This window comes from Erythrolamprus reginae, chromosome 1 (genome assembly GCF_031021105.1).
Source record: "Erythrolamprus reginae isolate rEryReg1 chromosome 1, rEryReg1.hap1, whole genome shotgun sequence".
In the NCBI taxonomy this organism is placed as follows: Eukaryota; Metazoa; Chordata; class Lepidosauria; order Squamata; family Dipsadidae; genus Erythrolamprus; species Erythrolamprus reginae.
Window position 1 is genome coordinate 349,167,313 of NC_091950.1, and position 18,452 is coordinate 349,185,764.

General features: G+C 37.0%; 1 protein-coding gene across 3 annotated transcripts in view; it reads left to right on the top strand.

Moving 5' to 3' along the window:
• CMTR1 (cap methyltransferase 1) overlaps positions 1-18,452 on the top strand; it is a 45,363-nt gene extending 26,911 nt beyond the window's left edge. For all 3 annotated transcript variants that reach the window (XM_070734249.1, XM_070734251.1, XM_070734250.1), the window contains exons 18-24: positions 634-756; positions 3,568-3,659; positions 4,001-4,069; positions 6,507-6,554; positions 8,017-8,129; positions 8,786-8,894; positions 15,972-18,452. In XM_070734249.1, the coding sequence (XP_070590350.1) occupies positions 634-756; positions 3,568-3,659; positions 4,001-4,069; positions 6,507-6,554; positions 8,017-8,129; positions 8,786-8,894; positions 15,972-16,107 (690 nt within the window). In that variant the 3' untranslated portion in view covers positions 16,108-18,452. The remainder of the gene's footprint in view (positions 1-633; positions 757-3,567; positions 3,660-4,000; positions 4,070-6,506; positions 6,555-8,016; positions 8,130-8,785; positions 8,895-15,971) is intronic.

The following is an 18,452-nucleotide window of genomic DNA, read 5'->3' on the forward strand; positions in this document are numbered from 1 at the left end:
TATTGGTTAATAACAGTAGATGAAATAATTGTTTTTAGTATTGGATTATTGTTATACGCTGTGTTATTATTGCTGTTAGCCGCCCCGAGTCTCCGGAGAGGGGCGGCATACAAATCAAATCAAATCAAATCAATATATAGATAGATAGATAGATAGATAGATAGATAGATAGATAGTATATTTTAAGTAACATGGAATGTGTTTATATTAGGTATATTTTTCTTTCTGGTTGTCCAGGCAGTCACCAGGAATCAACATTGACTCGAAGACACACAAAAGAAAAAAAACATTACCAAGATGATAGTTTTACTGGTGGATTCTCCTTGTCATTTTGTTTCACAAATTGATGAAATACCTCTGCTTATTTGATTGACTTTTGCTTATAATAATTAATATTTCTTATGTGAAATTAAGTCACATTTTTTTGAATAGTTAGAGAGGATTGTTAACTAAACTGAATATTTATCATCTTTCCTAATAACATCTCTTTCATACCCTTCTTAAGACATCATCCTAGTTTGGATGCACATTTCTCTCACCAGTTATACTACAAACTGCTTGGGAGCACGTGATTTCTTCGGTAGACTTCTTCTGCCTCTAATGCAGCTACTTCATTTTTTTGCCTATATGCAGAAGTCACAGATATATACTTGGCTTGGTCGCCAATCGGATCGCTGGACCAAACTGGAATTGAAGATAGAACTGCCACGGGATACACTTCTTTGTGTGGAAATTATTCCTGAGCTGAAAGGGGAGGTCAGTGACCTTCTTGCAAAAACGTTTTTGCCCAGTTTCCTTCCTTGAACAATGTGATGGATTAAAAGATAGAAGAGAGTGCAAAGGCATAATCCCTAACCAATCTTTCTGCTAGCCTCATTTATAAGCATTGTGCATTGGCTAGGAGTTTCTCAGCCTCAGCAACTTTAAGATGCATAGACTGTTGGGAACTAAGAGAGCTGAAATCCAAATATCTTAAAAGTTGCTGAGGGTGAGAAACACTGGCCAAAAGCAGAGGTCGACTAACTGTGGCCACAATCAGTGTTCCCTCTAATTTTTTTGGGGGGTGGGCGGAAAAGTATAGTGTCTGAGCGGCAGTCCCTTCGAGACTGGGCGGCACAGAAATATAAATGAATGAATGAATGAATGAATAAATGAATGAATGAATAAATAAACAAACAAATAAACAAACAAACAAACAAATAAAAAACCCACCCTGTTTTGCCTCAGAGAATTTCAAAATAAAGTACAGTGATCCCCCGCTCGTTGCGAGGGTTCCGTTCCAGGACCCCCTGCAACGAGCGGGTTTTCGCGAAGTAGCGCTGCGGAAGTAAAAACACCATCTGCGCATGTGCAGATGGTGTTTTAAACTTCCGCAGCGCTAGCGAGGAGCCGAAGATTGGGGGGCGGCGCGGCTCTTTTAAAACATCGCCGCCGACATGGGGGGCTCGCTAGCACCCCCCCGAACCCCCAACCCGGGTTTGGGGGGGTGCTAGCAAGCCCCCCATGTCGGCGGCGATGTTTTAAAAGAGCCGCCCCGCCCCCAATCTTCGGCTCCTCAGCGGCGAGCGAGCGAGCGAAGCCAAGCCGGCAGCAATGTCGCCGCCGCTGCAGCCAACGCGCGCTACGATCTTCCGGGCCAGCCAGGCTCAGTCACGGAAGGCAGCTGCTTGGCCCGGGATGCTGGGCCGAAAGGAGCCGGGCTTGAAGATCGCAGCGCGCGTTGGCTGCGGTGGCGAGGGCTTGCGATGGAGGGTGGAGGAAGCGGCCATGGGAGGGCGAGCTGCCTCAGGGAGGAGGATCGGGCGGGACCAGGTGGGGGCTGGAATTTCTCCGCCAGGGCGAAGGGCGGGCGAGCGGCGAAGGGCGGGCGAGCGGGTGCTGGGGAGGGCTTCTCGCCCTCCCGCCAGCAAGAGGGGGAGCGAACGGCGTGGGCAGGCGAAGGGCGGGCGAGCGGCAGCGAAGAGTTTGCGTGGGCGGTGGGGAAACTCCTCGCTGATGCCAGCAAGAGGGGGAAGACCCAGGGAAGCCGCCCAGCAGCTGATCTCCCGGTTGCCATCTACGCATGCGTGCCCATAGAAAAAAAGGGCACGCATGCGTAGATGGTATTTTGACTTCCGGGTTGAAAAATCGCAAATTACCCTGTTCGCAATGGTCGGGGACGCAATAACCGGGGGATCACTGTACTGTACTGTGTGTCTATAACAGTGAGCTCATAATAGGGCAACTCTATCAATATCAAAATGCCACTTAAATTGTTGAGCTAGTTTCAAACTAGATTTTGATTTTCTTTCTCTCTTCCTTACTCCCATTCTTTTTCTTTCTCTTTTCCTTCCTCTCTTTTTTCTATCTGTTTCTCTCTCTTCCTCTCTTCCTCTCTCTCTCCTTCCCTCTCACTCTTTCCCTCTCGGCTTCTGGGCAGGTTTGGAAAACTCTGAGTTGATGATGATTTGTAAGTGAGCGATTTCTCACTGCTCAGCTTAGAGGGAACTATGGCCACAATAGTAAAAAAAGTAATGACAATTTTTTTAAAAAAAAAAATATTAGAGTTGAAAGGGACCATGCAGGTCATCAAGTCCAACCCCCTGCTCAAGCAGGAAGCCCTACACTACCCCAGCCAGATGGCAGTCCAATTTTCTTTTGAATGTTTCAGCTATTTTGATGTTGGAAAAACACATAAAGTATAATCCCTAACATAAGCATCACATAGTATAATCCATGGAGTATAAACCCTGAAATAAGCATTATATAGTTGAAAAACAGAGGGAGAGAAAAGCTCAGTTATGTATCTTATCTCTGGGCCAAACAGCTGAGGCAGTTGAAGTGTTGATCTAGTGGCTGGAGGCTGAATAGATTCAGATCACATACTTCTAAGGCAGAATGATTTTGCATTTGCAGGAATGATAATTCTAGAGAAATAACTTCATTGGCTCTAAGCGTGTCTCCAAATCCAAAGCCACACCATAAAATAAAACAGTTAAAAAAAAAAAGACACCCCAGAATATATAAAAGCAAGTCCGAAGATAAAATTACTTTTGACTTCAAGGTTCATAAAAGAGAAGGTAATGGGGAAAAATTAATAGGGGTATCTTCTGATTAAAAAATGTGCTATTTAATCTCACTGAAATAAACAGTGAGATTGAAGGCAAGTAGATCTCACTTAGCAACTGGCTCATACAGCAACTGTTAGCAGTTACGACAGTGATGGAAAAATAAGTTTATGACCAATTCTTGCATTTATGAATTTTGCAGATCTGTAAAGAAAAAAAAATCAACCCCAAAGTAAGATTAAGCATTGTTATGGTTTCACTTAATGACTGAATTTCTGATCCCAATTTACTGCAATCTGTTCTGAGTATCTTACAGCTGAACTAAAGTCTCCCCATCCTTCTGACTCAAAATTAGCCTAAATTGAAACAGACTAAATTTTAGATTCTCCTTAAAAAAAGTGAGATAGGTTTATTTAATAAATAAACTCTGGTAACTTATGCGGACCAACAGTATATGAAGATACGCGAATTTTTGCAAGGAGTAGCCCTTTGAGATGTTCCTAATTTCTTTTCTTTCTAGGGCAAAGCCCAGCGAAAAATCAATGCCATCCATATCCTGGATGCTTTGGTGCTGAATGGCAGTGATGTTAGAGAGCAGCATTTCAATCAGCGGTAAGTAGAGTTTGGGTAGACCGTTGCATAAATATTTTTGTGGGATAACGGGGCTCCTTTTAACTTTTCATCTGCACCGTTCAAGAAAGATCAATGTTAGAAGGAAACCTTTGTGTTTTATTTTTTGTCCACTTTATTGAAAGGAGACATGCCTGTAGGATAAAAGACTAGGTAACAGCTAATCATCTTCAGAAGAGGCCTGAATTATTAAATGCAATCATTTTTTTATGTTTGTTTTGGGAATATCCGCCAGCAGACACTGCAGAAAATGCTCATATAAATTCTGCTAATTTTCATTTCCAAAAGCGTACCATGTATAAAATCTCTCTTTCTGGTTGCAGAATTCAGCTGGCAGAAAAGTTTGTGAAAGCTGTCTCTAAACCTAGCCGCCCAGATATGAGCCCCATCAGGTGAACAAATCCTCTTGGATTTTTCTTGGTTTGAGATTATGAGGATGAAGTTTAATGTATAGAGTTTTGACATGTTCTATTGCCATTGAACAATGACAAAGGGTACAGGTGGTGTTGGCCTGTTGAGAAGGCTTTTTGAGTTCTCTTTGGGAGTACATTTTCACCTTGGGAAAAAACTGGAAGAAAGGCCGAAGACACAATCTATATAAATTCCATAGCAAAGTGGAAGACTAAATGGAGACCACAGCCTGTTCATCACTAAGAGCCACCTTAGAAGAAGATTACATAAAGTAAAACTTTTTAAAGAAAGCATATTTGGTGTAGTGGTTAAAACATCAGGCTTGAAACTGGGTGAGTTCTAGTCCCTCCTTAAGACACAAAGCCAGCTGTATGCTCTTGGATCAGTTTTTCTCTTGGTCCCAGGAAGCAGGCAGTGAAAACCACTTCTGAAAAATCTGCCAAGGATACTACAGGAATGTATCAAGGCCCTTGCAGTCCTCACTGACTCCAAAGCATCTCCCCTAATAGCAAGCTTGTTTTGATTTTTATTTAGCATATACTGTGTAACACTTGCTGGAACAGACTTTCAAAAAGCTACCTTTAATTTCCTCTACACAAATAATTCTGTGTTTTTCTGTTTAGCAATAACTTATGGCAAGATTAACTTTGTTTCATGCTCAGCAGAATGGTTTGACTGCTCTCTGGAATTTCCAATTGGATTGGTGGTGTCCAGAAATGTTTAGATCTATAGATTCAATTCTATAATGATCTTGAGAATGAAAAAAATATGTGCAGTTACTCTTTGTTTTATATTTTATTTATTTATTTATTTATTTATTTATTTATTTATTTATTTATTTATTTATTTATTTATTTTGTCCAATACACAATGAGGTTTTGAGTGGGTATATATCAATATACACATAGTAAAATACATGATGAAGGTTATAGAGGAGATACTCATAGTAAAATATACCTAAGAAATAATAGAAAAGAAGATATAGGAATAGAATATATCAATGAAAGAATAGAAGAAGAGATATAGGAATAGAGGAAAGGTATAGGAGATATAGGAGAGCAATAGGACAGGGGACGGAAGGCACTCTAGTGCACTTGTACTCGCCCCTTACTGACCTCTTAGGAATCTGGATAGGTCAACTGTAGATAATCTAAGGGTAAAGTGTTGGGGGTTTGGGGATGACACTATGGAGTCCGGTAATGAGTTCCACGCTTCGACAACTCGGTTACTGAAGTCATATTTTTTACAGTCAAGTTTGGAGCGGTTAATATTAAGTTTAAATCTGTTGTGTGCTCTTGTGTTCTTGTGGTTGAAGCTGAAGTAGTTGCCGACAGGCAGGACGTTGCAGCATATGATCTTGTGGGCAATACTTAGATCATGTTTAAGGCGTCTTAGTTCTAAACTTTCTAGGCCCAGGATTGAAAGTCTAGTCTCGTAGGGTATTCTATTTCGAGTGGAGGAGTGAAGGGCTCTTCTGGTGAAGTATCTTTGGACATTTTCAAGGGTGTTAATGTCTGAGATGCGATATGGGTTCCAAACAGATGAGCTGTATTCGAGGATGGGTCTGGCAAAAGTTTTGTAAGCTCTGGTAAGTAGTGTGAGATTGCCAGAGCAGAAGCTACGTAGGATTAGGTTTACAACGCTTGAAGCCTTCTTGGCTATATTGTTGCAGTGGGCTTTGGCACTTAAATCTTTTGTTATTAGTATACCAAGGTCTTTAACCGAGTGGGGATTATCTGTGATAATTTGATTATTCAGGTCATATTTGGAGTTCAGATTCTTCTTCCCAATGTGTAGGACAGAGCATTTGCTAGTTGAGATTTGGAGTTGCCATGTGTTAGACCACTCAGAAACAGCGTCAAGGTCTTTTTGGAGAGTAGTTGTGTTATCGGTGGTGTTGAAGAGTTTTACATCATCGGCGAAGAGGACACAGTTGCTTGTGATGTAATCGCAAAGGTCATTGATGTAGAGAATGAAGAGCGTTGGTCCCAGTATAGTACCTTGGGGAACACTGCTTTTAACTGGGATGGGGGTGGATATGGTGTTTCCTATTTTGACCACTTGTTGTCTGTTTGACAGGAATGCTGTAATCCAGCTGTGGAGGGATCCTGAGATGCCATAGGATTTGAGTTTTAGGAGTAGTTTGTCGTGGACCACTGAATCAAAGGCTTTGCAGAAGTCAATATAAATATTATATATTGCTCTTTAGTCTATAAAATTATTTATCTTTAATCATGAAGGCTGTGGTTTCTCCTTTTTTGGGGAGGCATCATATGCTTAAAGGGCAGGATATTAAATATATTCAGCAAAAGTTCCATAGCTTCTTCCCAACTCTGTCTAGAAGGTGGTTATAGGAAATCTTGTTACAGTTAGAGGTTGGAGCTTCATATCCAGCTTACTGATTTTTTTTCCCCACAGAGTGAAGGAAGTGTACAGGTTAGAAGATATGGAAAAAATCTTTTTGAGGTAAGTCCTCAAATTTTTTTAAAAACATAATTTAATTTGCAAATTGAAAACACAGAATTCTTTTACTATTTGGGAGAGCAGTATTATTAAGTTCTGATTGATCAGCTTGTAGAAAAAAGAGAAAAGGTATAGAGTGTATATTGGAAGGAAAATCGTTTATTCTGTGTTGCCAAATCAATGGGGTTAAAAAAGCAAGAACCACAGTGTGGTATGATGATGTCACTTTTGTCTAAAACAAGAGTGGAATAGATTATTTCCTATTGGAAAAATGTCTATTTAAAAAAACAGTTTATTCTAAATGCAGTCATACTTAGGGGTAAAAAAAACCATTCATCCACCTTGTCTCTTGTAAGCTATGAATCTCTTTTATGGCAGAGATTCATGGAAGAATTTGACCTTAGCTCCCCTCACAGTTTTTATGCTAATTATACTTTATAATATTCTGAGCCCCTCAGTACCCTCATTCAAAGGCTTTGCAGGCATTCCGCCAATCTCCGATAAATGTGACAGTCTCAAGGTTCTACTAACCTCTGGAAATGGAAGAGACAGTTATTTCCTCAAAATTCAGACTTCAAATTATGGATGGATGCTGGGATTTGTATTGGCCCTGCAGTTCTTGAGGCTTCAGAATACACAGCCAGCAGCCATGTTTTATCACATGGTTTCATGTTGAACTTGGAAGGTGCATTGTAATATTCATTCATTCATTCATTCATTCATTCATTCATTCATTCATTCATTCATTAGATTTGTATGCCGCCCCTCTCCGTAGACTCGGGGCGGCTCACAACAGCAGTAGAATAATTCATAACAAATCTAATAATTTTAAAACATTTTAAAACCCCCATTATTAATCAGATATACATACAAACATATCATACATAAATTGTATAGGCCCGGGGGAGATATCTCAATTTCCCCCATGCCTGGTGCCAAAGGTGGGTTTTAAGGAGTTTACGGAAGGCAAGGATGGTGGGGGCAGTTCTAATAACCGGGGGGAGCTGGTTCCAGAGAGTCAGGGCCGCCACAGAGAAGGCTCTTCTCCTGGGACCCGCCAGACGACATTGTTTAGTCGACGGGACCCGGAGAAGGCCAACTCTATGGGACCTAATCGGTCGCTGGGATTCGTGCTGCAGAAGGCAGTCCCGGAGATGTTAGGGACAAGACTCCAATTCTTGAAGGAGAGTAGAATGCTACTTTTTAAAAAAGGGTACCAAGCTTCATATAAACATAGTGTACCCAGCCACCTTCTTCATCTTCACAGCATCTGTCTGAGATAAATCACTATTTTTGATAGAGAGATAAGGTGTTGAATTAGTATTGAACAAGAATTTAAACTTGGTCCAAGTTCTGTTTACCTGCTACCAAACAGAGCTTATGTGATTGTTACAGTTTATGCAAAGATACTGATTGTTTCTCATTCTTTCTCTCTTTCTTTCTCTTCACATGTTTGTTAACTTAGATTAGAAATGAAGGTTATCAAGAGCTCAAATGGAATCCCACGGCTATCCTACACTGGTCGCGATGACAGGCATTTTGTACCTTTTGGATTGTACATCGTTCGGACTGTCAGCGGTAAATCAATTTCTGCTCATGAAAAGTCTGATATAGTAGTCAAGTCTGAGGCCTGGAATTTCAGCACTGTAGTTAGGCTGATGTCATTGTGTGTGTAATGACGTTGAGGAAATTAAGGACACTTTTTATTATTTTTGCTTTGTAGAATGAGAAAAAACAAACATTGGTTTCCTTCTTGATTTGTTGTCCCCTTATTATGTTGCCCCTATAATGCCTTTTCTTCCTATCTCAGGTGATAGAAAATGCATAGAAAATGTTAGAAGCCAAGTGAGAGCTTCTTGGATTCTCCTGTTTATTGTCTTGAAAAGAACTTTAAAATGCTGAAGACGTTTGCTGCAATTAGCTTCTTTAGATGCTATTTGTGTTTCTTGCCAGCCATTATTAGTAACTGGCACAAAACCACCTTTTACTTCAAAGCAGAGTTGCTTATGAATTTTAATAAATGAAGTACTGTACTGTGATTATTGTGTGTTGCTGTTCTATGGAAATTACCTATTTTTCTATTTTGATGTTCTTATGTTGCATTAGCTGCTAAACAATAGTTTATATGTTAAGTCATTTGCTGATTATGGTACAAACGAACAATACAATTAGAAAATTTGATGTTTTTCTTTCTCTCTTGTTTTTTGATTCCATCTTCTTGGTTTTCTTCCAAGACCCCTGGACGATGGCATTCAGCAAAACCTCTCACAAAAAGTTTTTCTACAATAAGATAACACAGCAGGCCACGTACGAACTGCCTCTAGAATCTGTAGCACCATTTCAGTGAGTATTGAGAATTTGCAAATAACAATTCATCCAGGAGGAGAAAACAATAGCAATAGCAATAGCATTTAGACATACTCTAAATTTATGTATGGTCTGGTTCAGCTGTATGACTATTTTATAAGGGTTTTTAAAAATTATTTTTAACTATTAGATTTGTATATTGTGCATATTGTTGTGAGCCGCCCCGAGTCTACGGGCAGTCTACGGAGAGGGGCGGCATACAAATTAAATAAATAAATAAATAAATAAATAAATAAATAAATAAATAAATAAATAAATAAATAAATAAATAAATAAATAAATAAATAAATAAATAAATAAATAAATAAATAAATAAATAAATAAATAAATAAATAAAATAATAATAATAATAATAATAATAATAATAATATACTGTTTTATAGTGCTTTTACAGCCCACTCTAAGTGGTTTACAGAATCAGCATATTGCCCCCAACAATCTGGGTCCTCATTTTTACCCACCTGAGAAGGCTAAGTTAACGTTGAGCTGTTAGTGAGATTTGGACTGGTGAACTACACCTAGCAGTTAGCTGAAGTAGCCTGCAGTGCTGCACTCTAATCACTGTGCCACCCTAGCTCAATAAAGCTAGATGCAGTATCACGTTAGAACCATTCACTCACTCACTCACTCACTCACTCACTCACTCACTCACTCACTTCTGTTCTATAAAGTTTGTACTAATTTCTAAAAACAAAGCAAATAAAAACCCATGAGACAATTCTGAAACAATATACTTTCTAAAGCATGTCATTCCTTTCCGAACAAACTCATTTCGTCTCATAAGCCCTGTTGAGATGTTTTAAATTCTGGCCTAGAAGCCTACTTGGATCTTGATTCTTTTTCTTTTTTAAAGTTTTTATTTATAATACAATTAAAAACAAATAAACATTAAAAACAAAAAGACATGGACATGATGTGGTAATACAGTTTACATGTTTTCATCAAGTTATTTAGCTTTCTAATTATAGGTCTTTATTTGTATATAGATATATCTACATTTTATGTACAGTATTAGTTTCATAATAATATGAAAATATATACATCTCCAATTGGTGGCTATATTATAATCCCAATATTCCTCTTAAATTCCCACCAATAGTATAATTTGTTCCAGATTTCAAAGTACGGTGGTACCTCTATGTAAGAACCCCTCTACTTAAGAACTTTTCTAGATAAGAACCGTGTGTTTGAGATTTTTTTGCCTCTTCTCAAGAACCATTTTCTACTTAAGAAACTGAGCCCGGAAAATTTTTCCAGGAAAAGACATTTGTATCAACACTTATGACAGTGATAGGGAATTCTGGATGCTTATAATAAATTTAAATAGCAAATAAAAATATTTAAGTCATATAAGCAAAAGGAGAGACAGGCATTATTAATTCATTATTCCAAGCAAAAGGGTTTTTCTGTGCTGGGTCCTGCAGACTAACTTGTTGGTCAAAGAGATTGAGTTGTGAATTTGAAGTCCTTAGACTTTACGAGAGAAGTAAGAAGACAGTTCATTATTGCTCATTTCTAATTTCTTAATTGAGGTGTAGCAAATCTCTTTGGTTTATAGGTCCGTATGCTAGCTTGTTATATATTATACAACCTATTGAATTTGCTATTTGCGTTTGCATCAACTGTTTTTCAGTTAAACTCTATATCATTTATAAATAAACTCCATTTGAATTTTGTTTGTAATTTATAATGGGCTTACATAATTCTTTTTTTTCTTCTTTCCTATGCTTTTACAATAATTCTTCCTTTTATCCAAGAACCATCTTGGATGTCTGAACTTTTTTTGTAGTTGTAAATGACTTTCTGCTTCTGATGACACATTAAAGATATTTTGTAGGCAACAGTGTGAATTACAGCTTGCTTTACAGCTTGCACATAAATACATTTTGCAGATTGCCTTGTTCAGTTTGTATTTTGGAAATGGATATGGGATATCTCTTTCCCTGCTTAATTAAACTTAATTTGTCATTTCATTGGGAGATATTTCCTCCCCCCCCCTCCCCAATCAGTACTTCAGAGGAATTTACTCAAGACACAATTCATATCAGTCAAGGAAGAAACAAAGATGTGAACATTCCAACAACCATTCTAATCCTTTATGATCTTAAATTTGTGGAGTTTCTGTAGCCTTCAATCAGCTTCACAATCTTTCTGTTTTGTATTTTTGAAAAAAAAATTCTTGTTTTGATTTACCTGCCTGAGATTCTTTTGAGATGACAGTCTTTGATATTGTGGATTTCCTTTAAATTTGCAGCTGCTTTCTGTAAGAAATGTACCCAACTGTTTGCTTTCCTCTGTTTCTATGCCATAAAGGAAGGCTGGATTTTCTTTTTCCTGTCAGCTAGATACATAGAGATTTATTTCTCAGAGATGCTTCTCTCATTCATAACTTTCTGATGAAACCTTTGATTTTCTATATTATCTTTCTTCCATTTTCTTACTCTGTAACTTCAGAGTTTTCTCCGAATCTCTCACATGAATTTTTGCAAGAATTTAAGAATCTCCTCTTCAATTTTCTCAAAATAGTTTAAACAAGTTAAATAGTTTAAACCAGCACCTTTTAGTTGATATTTGCACTTTGGAAATTTTGAGAACATGGTAAAGGGTGCACTTCTAAAATTGCTATTATTTCAGGTAAGAGTGGAAACAGGTTGCCATCATGGTTATGGATATTCACAAAACTTTCATTTATTTATCATCTTGTTTCCTGCTACCATTTCTAAGTTTCTGTTGTGCCTTCTGCTATGTAAAAAGTATGCAGATGGATGTGCTTTCAAACAGAACAGTGAGCTGTAGCCATCCCCCTTATTTTATTTTATTTTATTACATTTGATTCGATTTTATTATTTATTAATTAGATTTCTATGCCGCCCTTCTCCTTAGGACGACTCACAATAAAGATTAATACAATAATTAGGTTAATACATTTTTATTCCAGATTCCAAGTAAGAAGCCTTTAGAATTTACCCCTGAAGGCTTCTTACTTGGCATCTGGAATAAAAATTACCTTAGACAAACATTATATCTAATGACGCATATAATTACCACATCTAGAATAATTTTTGCCCAGAATTGGAAAAACCAAAATATCCCTTCAGAAGGTCAAATTATTGAAAAAGTATACAGATGTGCAGAAATGGACAAGATGATAAGGGATACTGAAATATATGACAAAGAGAATGCAATTAGAATAGTATAAAAATATTGACACCTGTATTTATGTAAAATCTTTTTCTAATTGGTTCATTGCAAATATATGTATACAGTTACAACTCTACCTATTTTTATATCTCTTTTAGATTGAAGTAAGTTTTCCTTTTCTTATTAAAGAATTAAAGACAAATTATAAATGTATATAATACTGGAAATGATCTGTAAATACATATCTTTTTAATGTATTAAAAACAATAAATAAAACATTAAAAAAGGTTAATACAAAAATGTAAGAAATCTAAATTAAACACTCTAAAACACCCAATATTTAAAATTAATCAATCACATTCATCCCATCATGCATCATCCATTCAGTCATTGACCCAGGCTATTTGCTGATTCAGATGCACTTTTCCCAAGAAACATGATCCTAAATATTAATGCTTATCTTTGCAGCATTGCAGGTTCCCATTTTTTAAATTACAAGAATAGTGGTGGTGGTGGGGACCATTTAAAGGAGTAACTGGATGGATGGAGGGATAGCATAGAATGTTTTATTCTTTAGTTTCTCCTTTTAATGAAGGTGAAATATAGTTCTCACATCCAAGACTGCCAAAATTTGTGATCTCCCCGATTTATTTCTATTTTTCCTCCTCTTTCATTGATGAGGTTTGACAGATCCTGTGAATCCTTTGAGCTTCTTTTCTTTGCTCTCTAAGAACAGTAAATAATATTTTGTACAAACTTACTTTCTTTTATCATCACACCGAATACTTTTTCTGACAGTACTTCACTAGGAGGAGGAAGCTTCTTCAGCCCTGGTATTTTTAGATTTATTCTGAGTGTAGTTTTAGTAATGGATGCATTACATTACCATGTGAGCTTTAGTGTGCTTATAATTAGACACTGATATATGTTCTTGACATAATGTTTCGAGTCCAATAATAATCATTCTCTTCAAATACTGTAACTAAATAGACTGTGAATAATAAATGCCAGTAATTGTTGGACCTGGCTGTTACATTTCTTGCTGTGAGGTGCTTGGTTTTGATCAATTTGTCAGTGTCAAATCAAGAAGAGAATCTGATCTCTGGCATACTTATTCAGTAAGAAGGTTTCAAATAAGGGACAGATGTGCCCACATGAGCTCACAACTATTTTTAAATATGTATAAAAAGTTCTGCATCTAAGTTTCCTTTATCTAGAAAATTACTATAATTCCTACTGCATTTATTTTGTCAGATCTTTCTATGTAAACCATTTTATATAATCTTGGGAGTTTACTTCATTTTCCTTGCTAGATGCTTTAAAATTCTCAATTTCTATTTTGAGCTGTCATTCCATCCATCTATCTTCTGACATGATATACAAACAAACAGTTTTTGATATTTTATCTTCTATGTCTAGATTTGGGTGCCTTTGCAGTAGTAGAAGTCCTGATTCTGCAGAATATTTAATCTAGGTGAAGTTAGACATTTAATTAAGGCACTGGAGTAAAGACAAAAAAAGTTATCCATCTTTGATAAGATACTGACTTCTAATACGCTGAGTCTACAAATCCAGTTTAAAATAGACATTTCCACTTTGCAGTTCTTGGCAGATTTCCTCTCTCTCCCTTGCCAACTGTGGACTTTCGTGGGGAAATATAAAGATAATGCCACAAAATAAATTGAGCAACACCTCCTCCCCCATCATTCTAATGGCAAGTTGAAATGAAGAGGTTATATAGCCGCCAAAGTTTCACTCTTGACATGCTGACCCACCGAAAGAAGAATGGAACTGGAAATGTATAAAAACAAACATATGGACATTGATTAGGATTTTAATTACTGGTACCTAATCTTTCCCCTTACCGGGGTTATTCAGGATATCTAGAGTGGAGATGCTAGAAGGGCCCTGCTGTAGGTAATGCAACCTAACATAGTTTCTTGCCATACTGGTTCATCTCTCTGTCCCTGCTTTTTAGTACTGGTTGCTGGGTCCATAAAGGCTAAAGAGGTGAGGGTTTCATAAATTTCCTGGAGTACTGTTTCCTTTATATCAGAGACTCTTCTCTGCCATATATATTTGTATCTATTCAGGGTTTTTTTTAAGAGTAAAAATAATATGAATAATCCATAATTCCGTCTCTCCCATCCTTCTTTCCTTTACTGTCGCCAATCCATTATAGCTGCTCAGGAATATGTTGACTAGGCTTAGGGACTGTCTTGGTCGTAATAATATAAATTTAGCAAACTAACTAAACATCAGAATAAGAAATAATTTGCTCTCTGAGCTTGCTGCTTTTTCTTGCAGACGTTTAATTACTCAAACTAGGTAATATCATCAGTTACTAGCATTGATGATGTTCTAGTTTGGGTAATGAAAAGTCTGCAAGAAAACAAACAAGTCAGCACCAAAGTCCCCATGTCAACCCGAGCTACAAATATTCTCCTTTATTAGTATGCTAGATACCGCTAAACATTTGTACAGAATAACAGAGTTGGAAGAGACTTTGGAGGTCTTCTAGTCCAATCCCCTGCCTAGGCAGGAAACCCTACATCACTTCAGACAAATGGTTATCCAATATTTTATTAAAAACTCCCAGTGTTGGAACATTCACAATTTCTTCAGGCAAGTTGTTCCACTGGTTAATTGTTGTAACTGTCAGGAAATTTGTCCTTAGTTTTAGGTTGCTTCTCCCTTGATTAGTTTCCACCCATTGCTTCTCATCCTGCCCTCAGGTGCTTTGATTCCCTCTTCTTTGTGGCATCCTCTGAGATATTGGAACACTTTCACCATGGAATTTCATTTTGTTAGATAGCGCCCAATGTTAAAATCTGTCAAGATGCTTCTGTATTTTAAGCCTATCCTCCAAAGTGTTGGCTATTCCTGGTTGTCTGCAAATTTGATGAGTTCCCCATCTGTCCCCTGGTCCAAATCATTGATGAAGATGTTGAAGAGTACTGGGCCTAAACAGAGCCTTGGGGTCCCCCCCCCGAATACTTCCCTCCATATAGATGAAATTCCATTGAGGAGTACATGTTGAATGTGGTTGGTCAGGCCAGTTTTGAATCTATCTGGTAGTGATGCTGTCTAACTCACATTTTTCTATTTTATCTAGTAATAGGTTATGGTCTACTTTATCAAATACCTCATTGAGGTCTAAGCAAATTTATGTATTTATGTATTTATTTATTGGATTTCTATGCCGCCCCTCTGAGGACACGACAGCATTCCTCTGGTCCACTAATTTTGTCACTTTGTCAAAGACTATATGTTTTTCTTCTTGAAAATAATGCATACCATGCCAAAGGCCTATAAAAAGAGTCTCAGTGTGATATAAATGTTAAATACTTTCAAATCAGAACATCGAGTTTCAGATGAGCATTTTTATGTTTTAGGCTTTCTGCTGCATCATACATGACCATTTGCTTATAATGATAAGTTCTGCTGTGCTTGTGATAACAATAGTTCTGTAAGCCAACTCTCTGTAAGCCAAGTCTCATAATAGTTATTAAGTAACTATGCTTAAATTTTCCTTGAAGATTTTGTCCTGCAAGAGTGGGTCTCTTTGATTTAAGCTGATACAGTCCATGATTAGTCTCAGCATAGCCTGATACTTTTGAGAAATTAGAAATGTTCATAATTGGGGGTCTTTTACCTGCAAACAATGTTGATGGTATTGTTAGATTAGGACCATGGAGACTCAAAGCTATATGAACGTTCCATTGGTGACTGAATGCCATTCATTATGTTTCCCGTTGCTTTTAGTTGTTGCTAGGAAAAATTGGATGATGCCGTATACCACCCTATCATGCTTGAAAGGATAACTATAAATCTACCAATGAAATAAATGCATTGTATTAATCTGTCAGGCCAAATATTCACACTGTTTTTTATTTTTATTTTTGCATGCAGCATTTGTTACTTTAGTCGCCTCTTCTGGGAATGGGATGATGGTTTCAAAATGCAAGACTCTCAGAAAAAAGAAGATTCAGAAAAACTGTCGAAAGAAACTGTTCTATCCTTCATCAGACAACATTTCACCCTGTGATTATTTCCGTCGCATCTTAGGGTATGAGGAATGACCCTGGTGTGGAATAGTCAGCATGGAGTCATGGAGAAAGACACTTTTTAAAGTGGTTCGAATGGATAAGGACTCAGTCAAAGAGAAATAGGAGAAAGCTTTGGATTGGAAACGGTGCAGTATATAAGTACCTGCTTCCTGGCCACATTAAGACTGGAGCAGTCCACCTTCTTCTGAATGGATCATCACTGGATCTTCTAGGGCTTCCCCCCTCCCCCAGACAGCCGGGCTCTACTAGTAGGCAACAAAAGAAGAGGATGTACTGAACACGTGGCATTTTGTAAAATAGAAGGCCAGACAACTTTTAACAAAACTATTTAAAGGAGGACAGAAAAATGAATATACTTTTAGTAATCTTTTCTTGTTCCTTTCTCTGTGAATCCACCGGGAGGCATACTTTTTAAAAATAATTTGGCTTGTGGATGCAGCCTAAAGATTTTTGAGAGTTCGAGTCTTAGCAGGAAGGAACCAGACAAGAGTTTTTGGATTAGTAATTAGTAATTTAGGTACACATAACTTAGCTGTCAGCATAACTTGTGACTCTCATCAAAGTTGGATTTTCATGGTTCTATGAGAGTAAATATATTATGCTATTTCTCACTCTCCACTTTCAAATATGGCAGTGCAGATATTTTCCTCTGAATTCTAAACCCAATATTTTCCCTTCAGAAAGTAAAGGAGATTTGCATTTTAGAGAATTGGCTTTAGAGGAACTATGTAAATGAGATCCAGTGAAAGAGCTGTATACTTTTAAAAAGAGCATCATCTTTTGGCCTTCAGAAATTTAAAACTGAACGTTTGCACACATTGGCAGGAAGATACTGACTTTGCAATTGAGTGAGCCATGCCTAGGTTGTGTCTTAAAGAAATTTGTCTGTCCTGTAAATGAAGGCATCAGCCAGGTCTCAGCTCCTGAAGAAAATGGTCAGAAATGGATTTGATATGGGAAAGCAGAAATTTTTATATAGATTTTATCTCCGTTAAAGTTGATTAGCACAGGATGAATTTTAATATCTACACACTAGAACTGAGCAAAATATTTGAATTCAAGATGTTTTTGATTTAAAGAATTGTTCTAAAGTTTAGAATGGTGGTTCTTACTGGAACTGTTTAAGTCTAAAACAATTTTGCTTCAAGTTTGAAATAGTTTTATGCTTATAATGTGATGTTTCAGAAGACTTAGAATGTTTGAAACCACTGTTTTAAACTCACAATATTTTGAATTCAGAAATGTTTGCACACTGCCAGTAAATCTTAATCTTACCTAAAATAAATAGTTCTAGCTTTCAGAGCCACTTCAAGAATAATATAGATTAATACTGCACTTTAGCAATAGCAGTTATGTAGTTTAATTGCAATCCTTTCATACCATCTTATTTCTAGATTCCTCTATTGAAAAATATTGGGAAGAATGGAAGTTGAAAGCTTCCCATTTTTCTCAAGGGCTTGAAGTATACAAAAGCACTTAATATTGGATATTCAGTTCTGAGTTTGCTAAATCTCTGTGAGTTCCAAAACAAAGATTTAGCTTTTAAGATTCTTTTGGCAAGATTGGGCCATGTTTCAAAACAAATTATTTTCCCATGTAGTACAGTTGTTTGTTTGCCTGAGCAGACTAGAAGATAAAACAGCAAATTGAGTGTCTATTTGCAATAAGAAGTGACAGCAATTAAATAATCTCTGACTTCTACAGTTCATAGCGTTGTTGAATTTAAAATAATTTGATGAGAAACTTTGTCACTTTTCCCCTATCATGAGGCAACCAATAGGTCAGAGACATTTTGCTTTAAATACAACAGATGTTATCAATTTTTCAGATTATATTTCTAGTTAAGCTCATGGCAAGTTAGAAAAGTTTAGAAGAAAATATTCATTGCAAGAATGATTTGTTTCTGTTATTAGAGTGATTGGTAGATAAGCTCGTATATGGATTCAGTGGTACACAAATTATCTGCCTTCACTTTATTCACTTTGGCTATAACTAGTGGCCCTATTTTGTGGCCTTCTAGGGATTTAAAAATATTGGCAGAGTGTGTGCCTGGAAACCTTAAAAGAAAATTTATACCAGACCTGAAAAATGACTTCATGTTGATTCAGAGTCCAAAGAGAAAATTAGCAAGATATGATCAGTGGATAGTTCAACTTATTCTTGTTTGTTCTTACTGGACTGAGAAGGGTTGAGGTGAGGGGAAGGAGGTAAAAATGTCTTGCTGAAAGAAATGTTTACATTGTGTTCTCTGAACTCATGTATCAATTGTGATGATTTCTTATCCGTTCTTTGCATTGCCAATACAATCCTTATAATTTTAAAA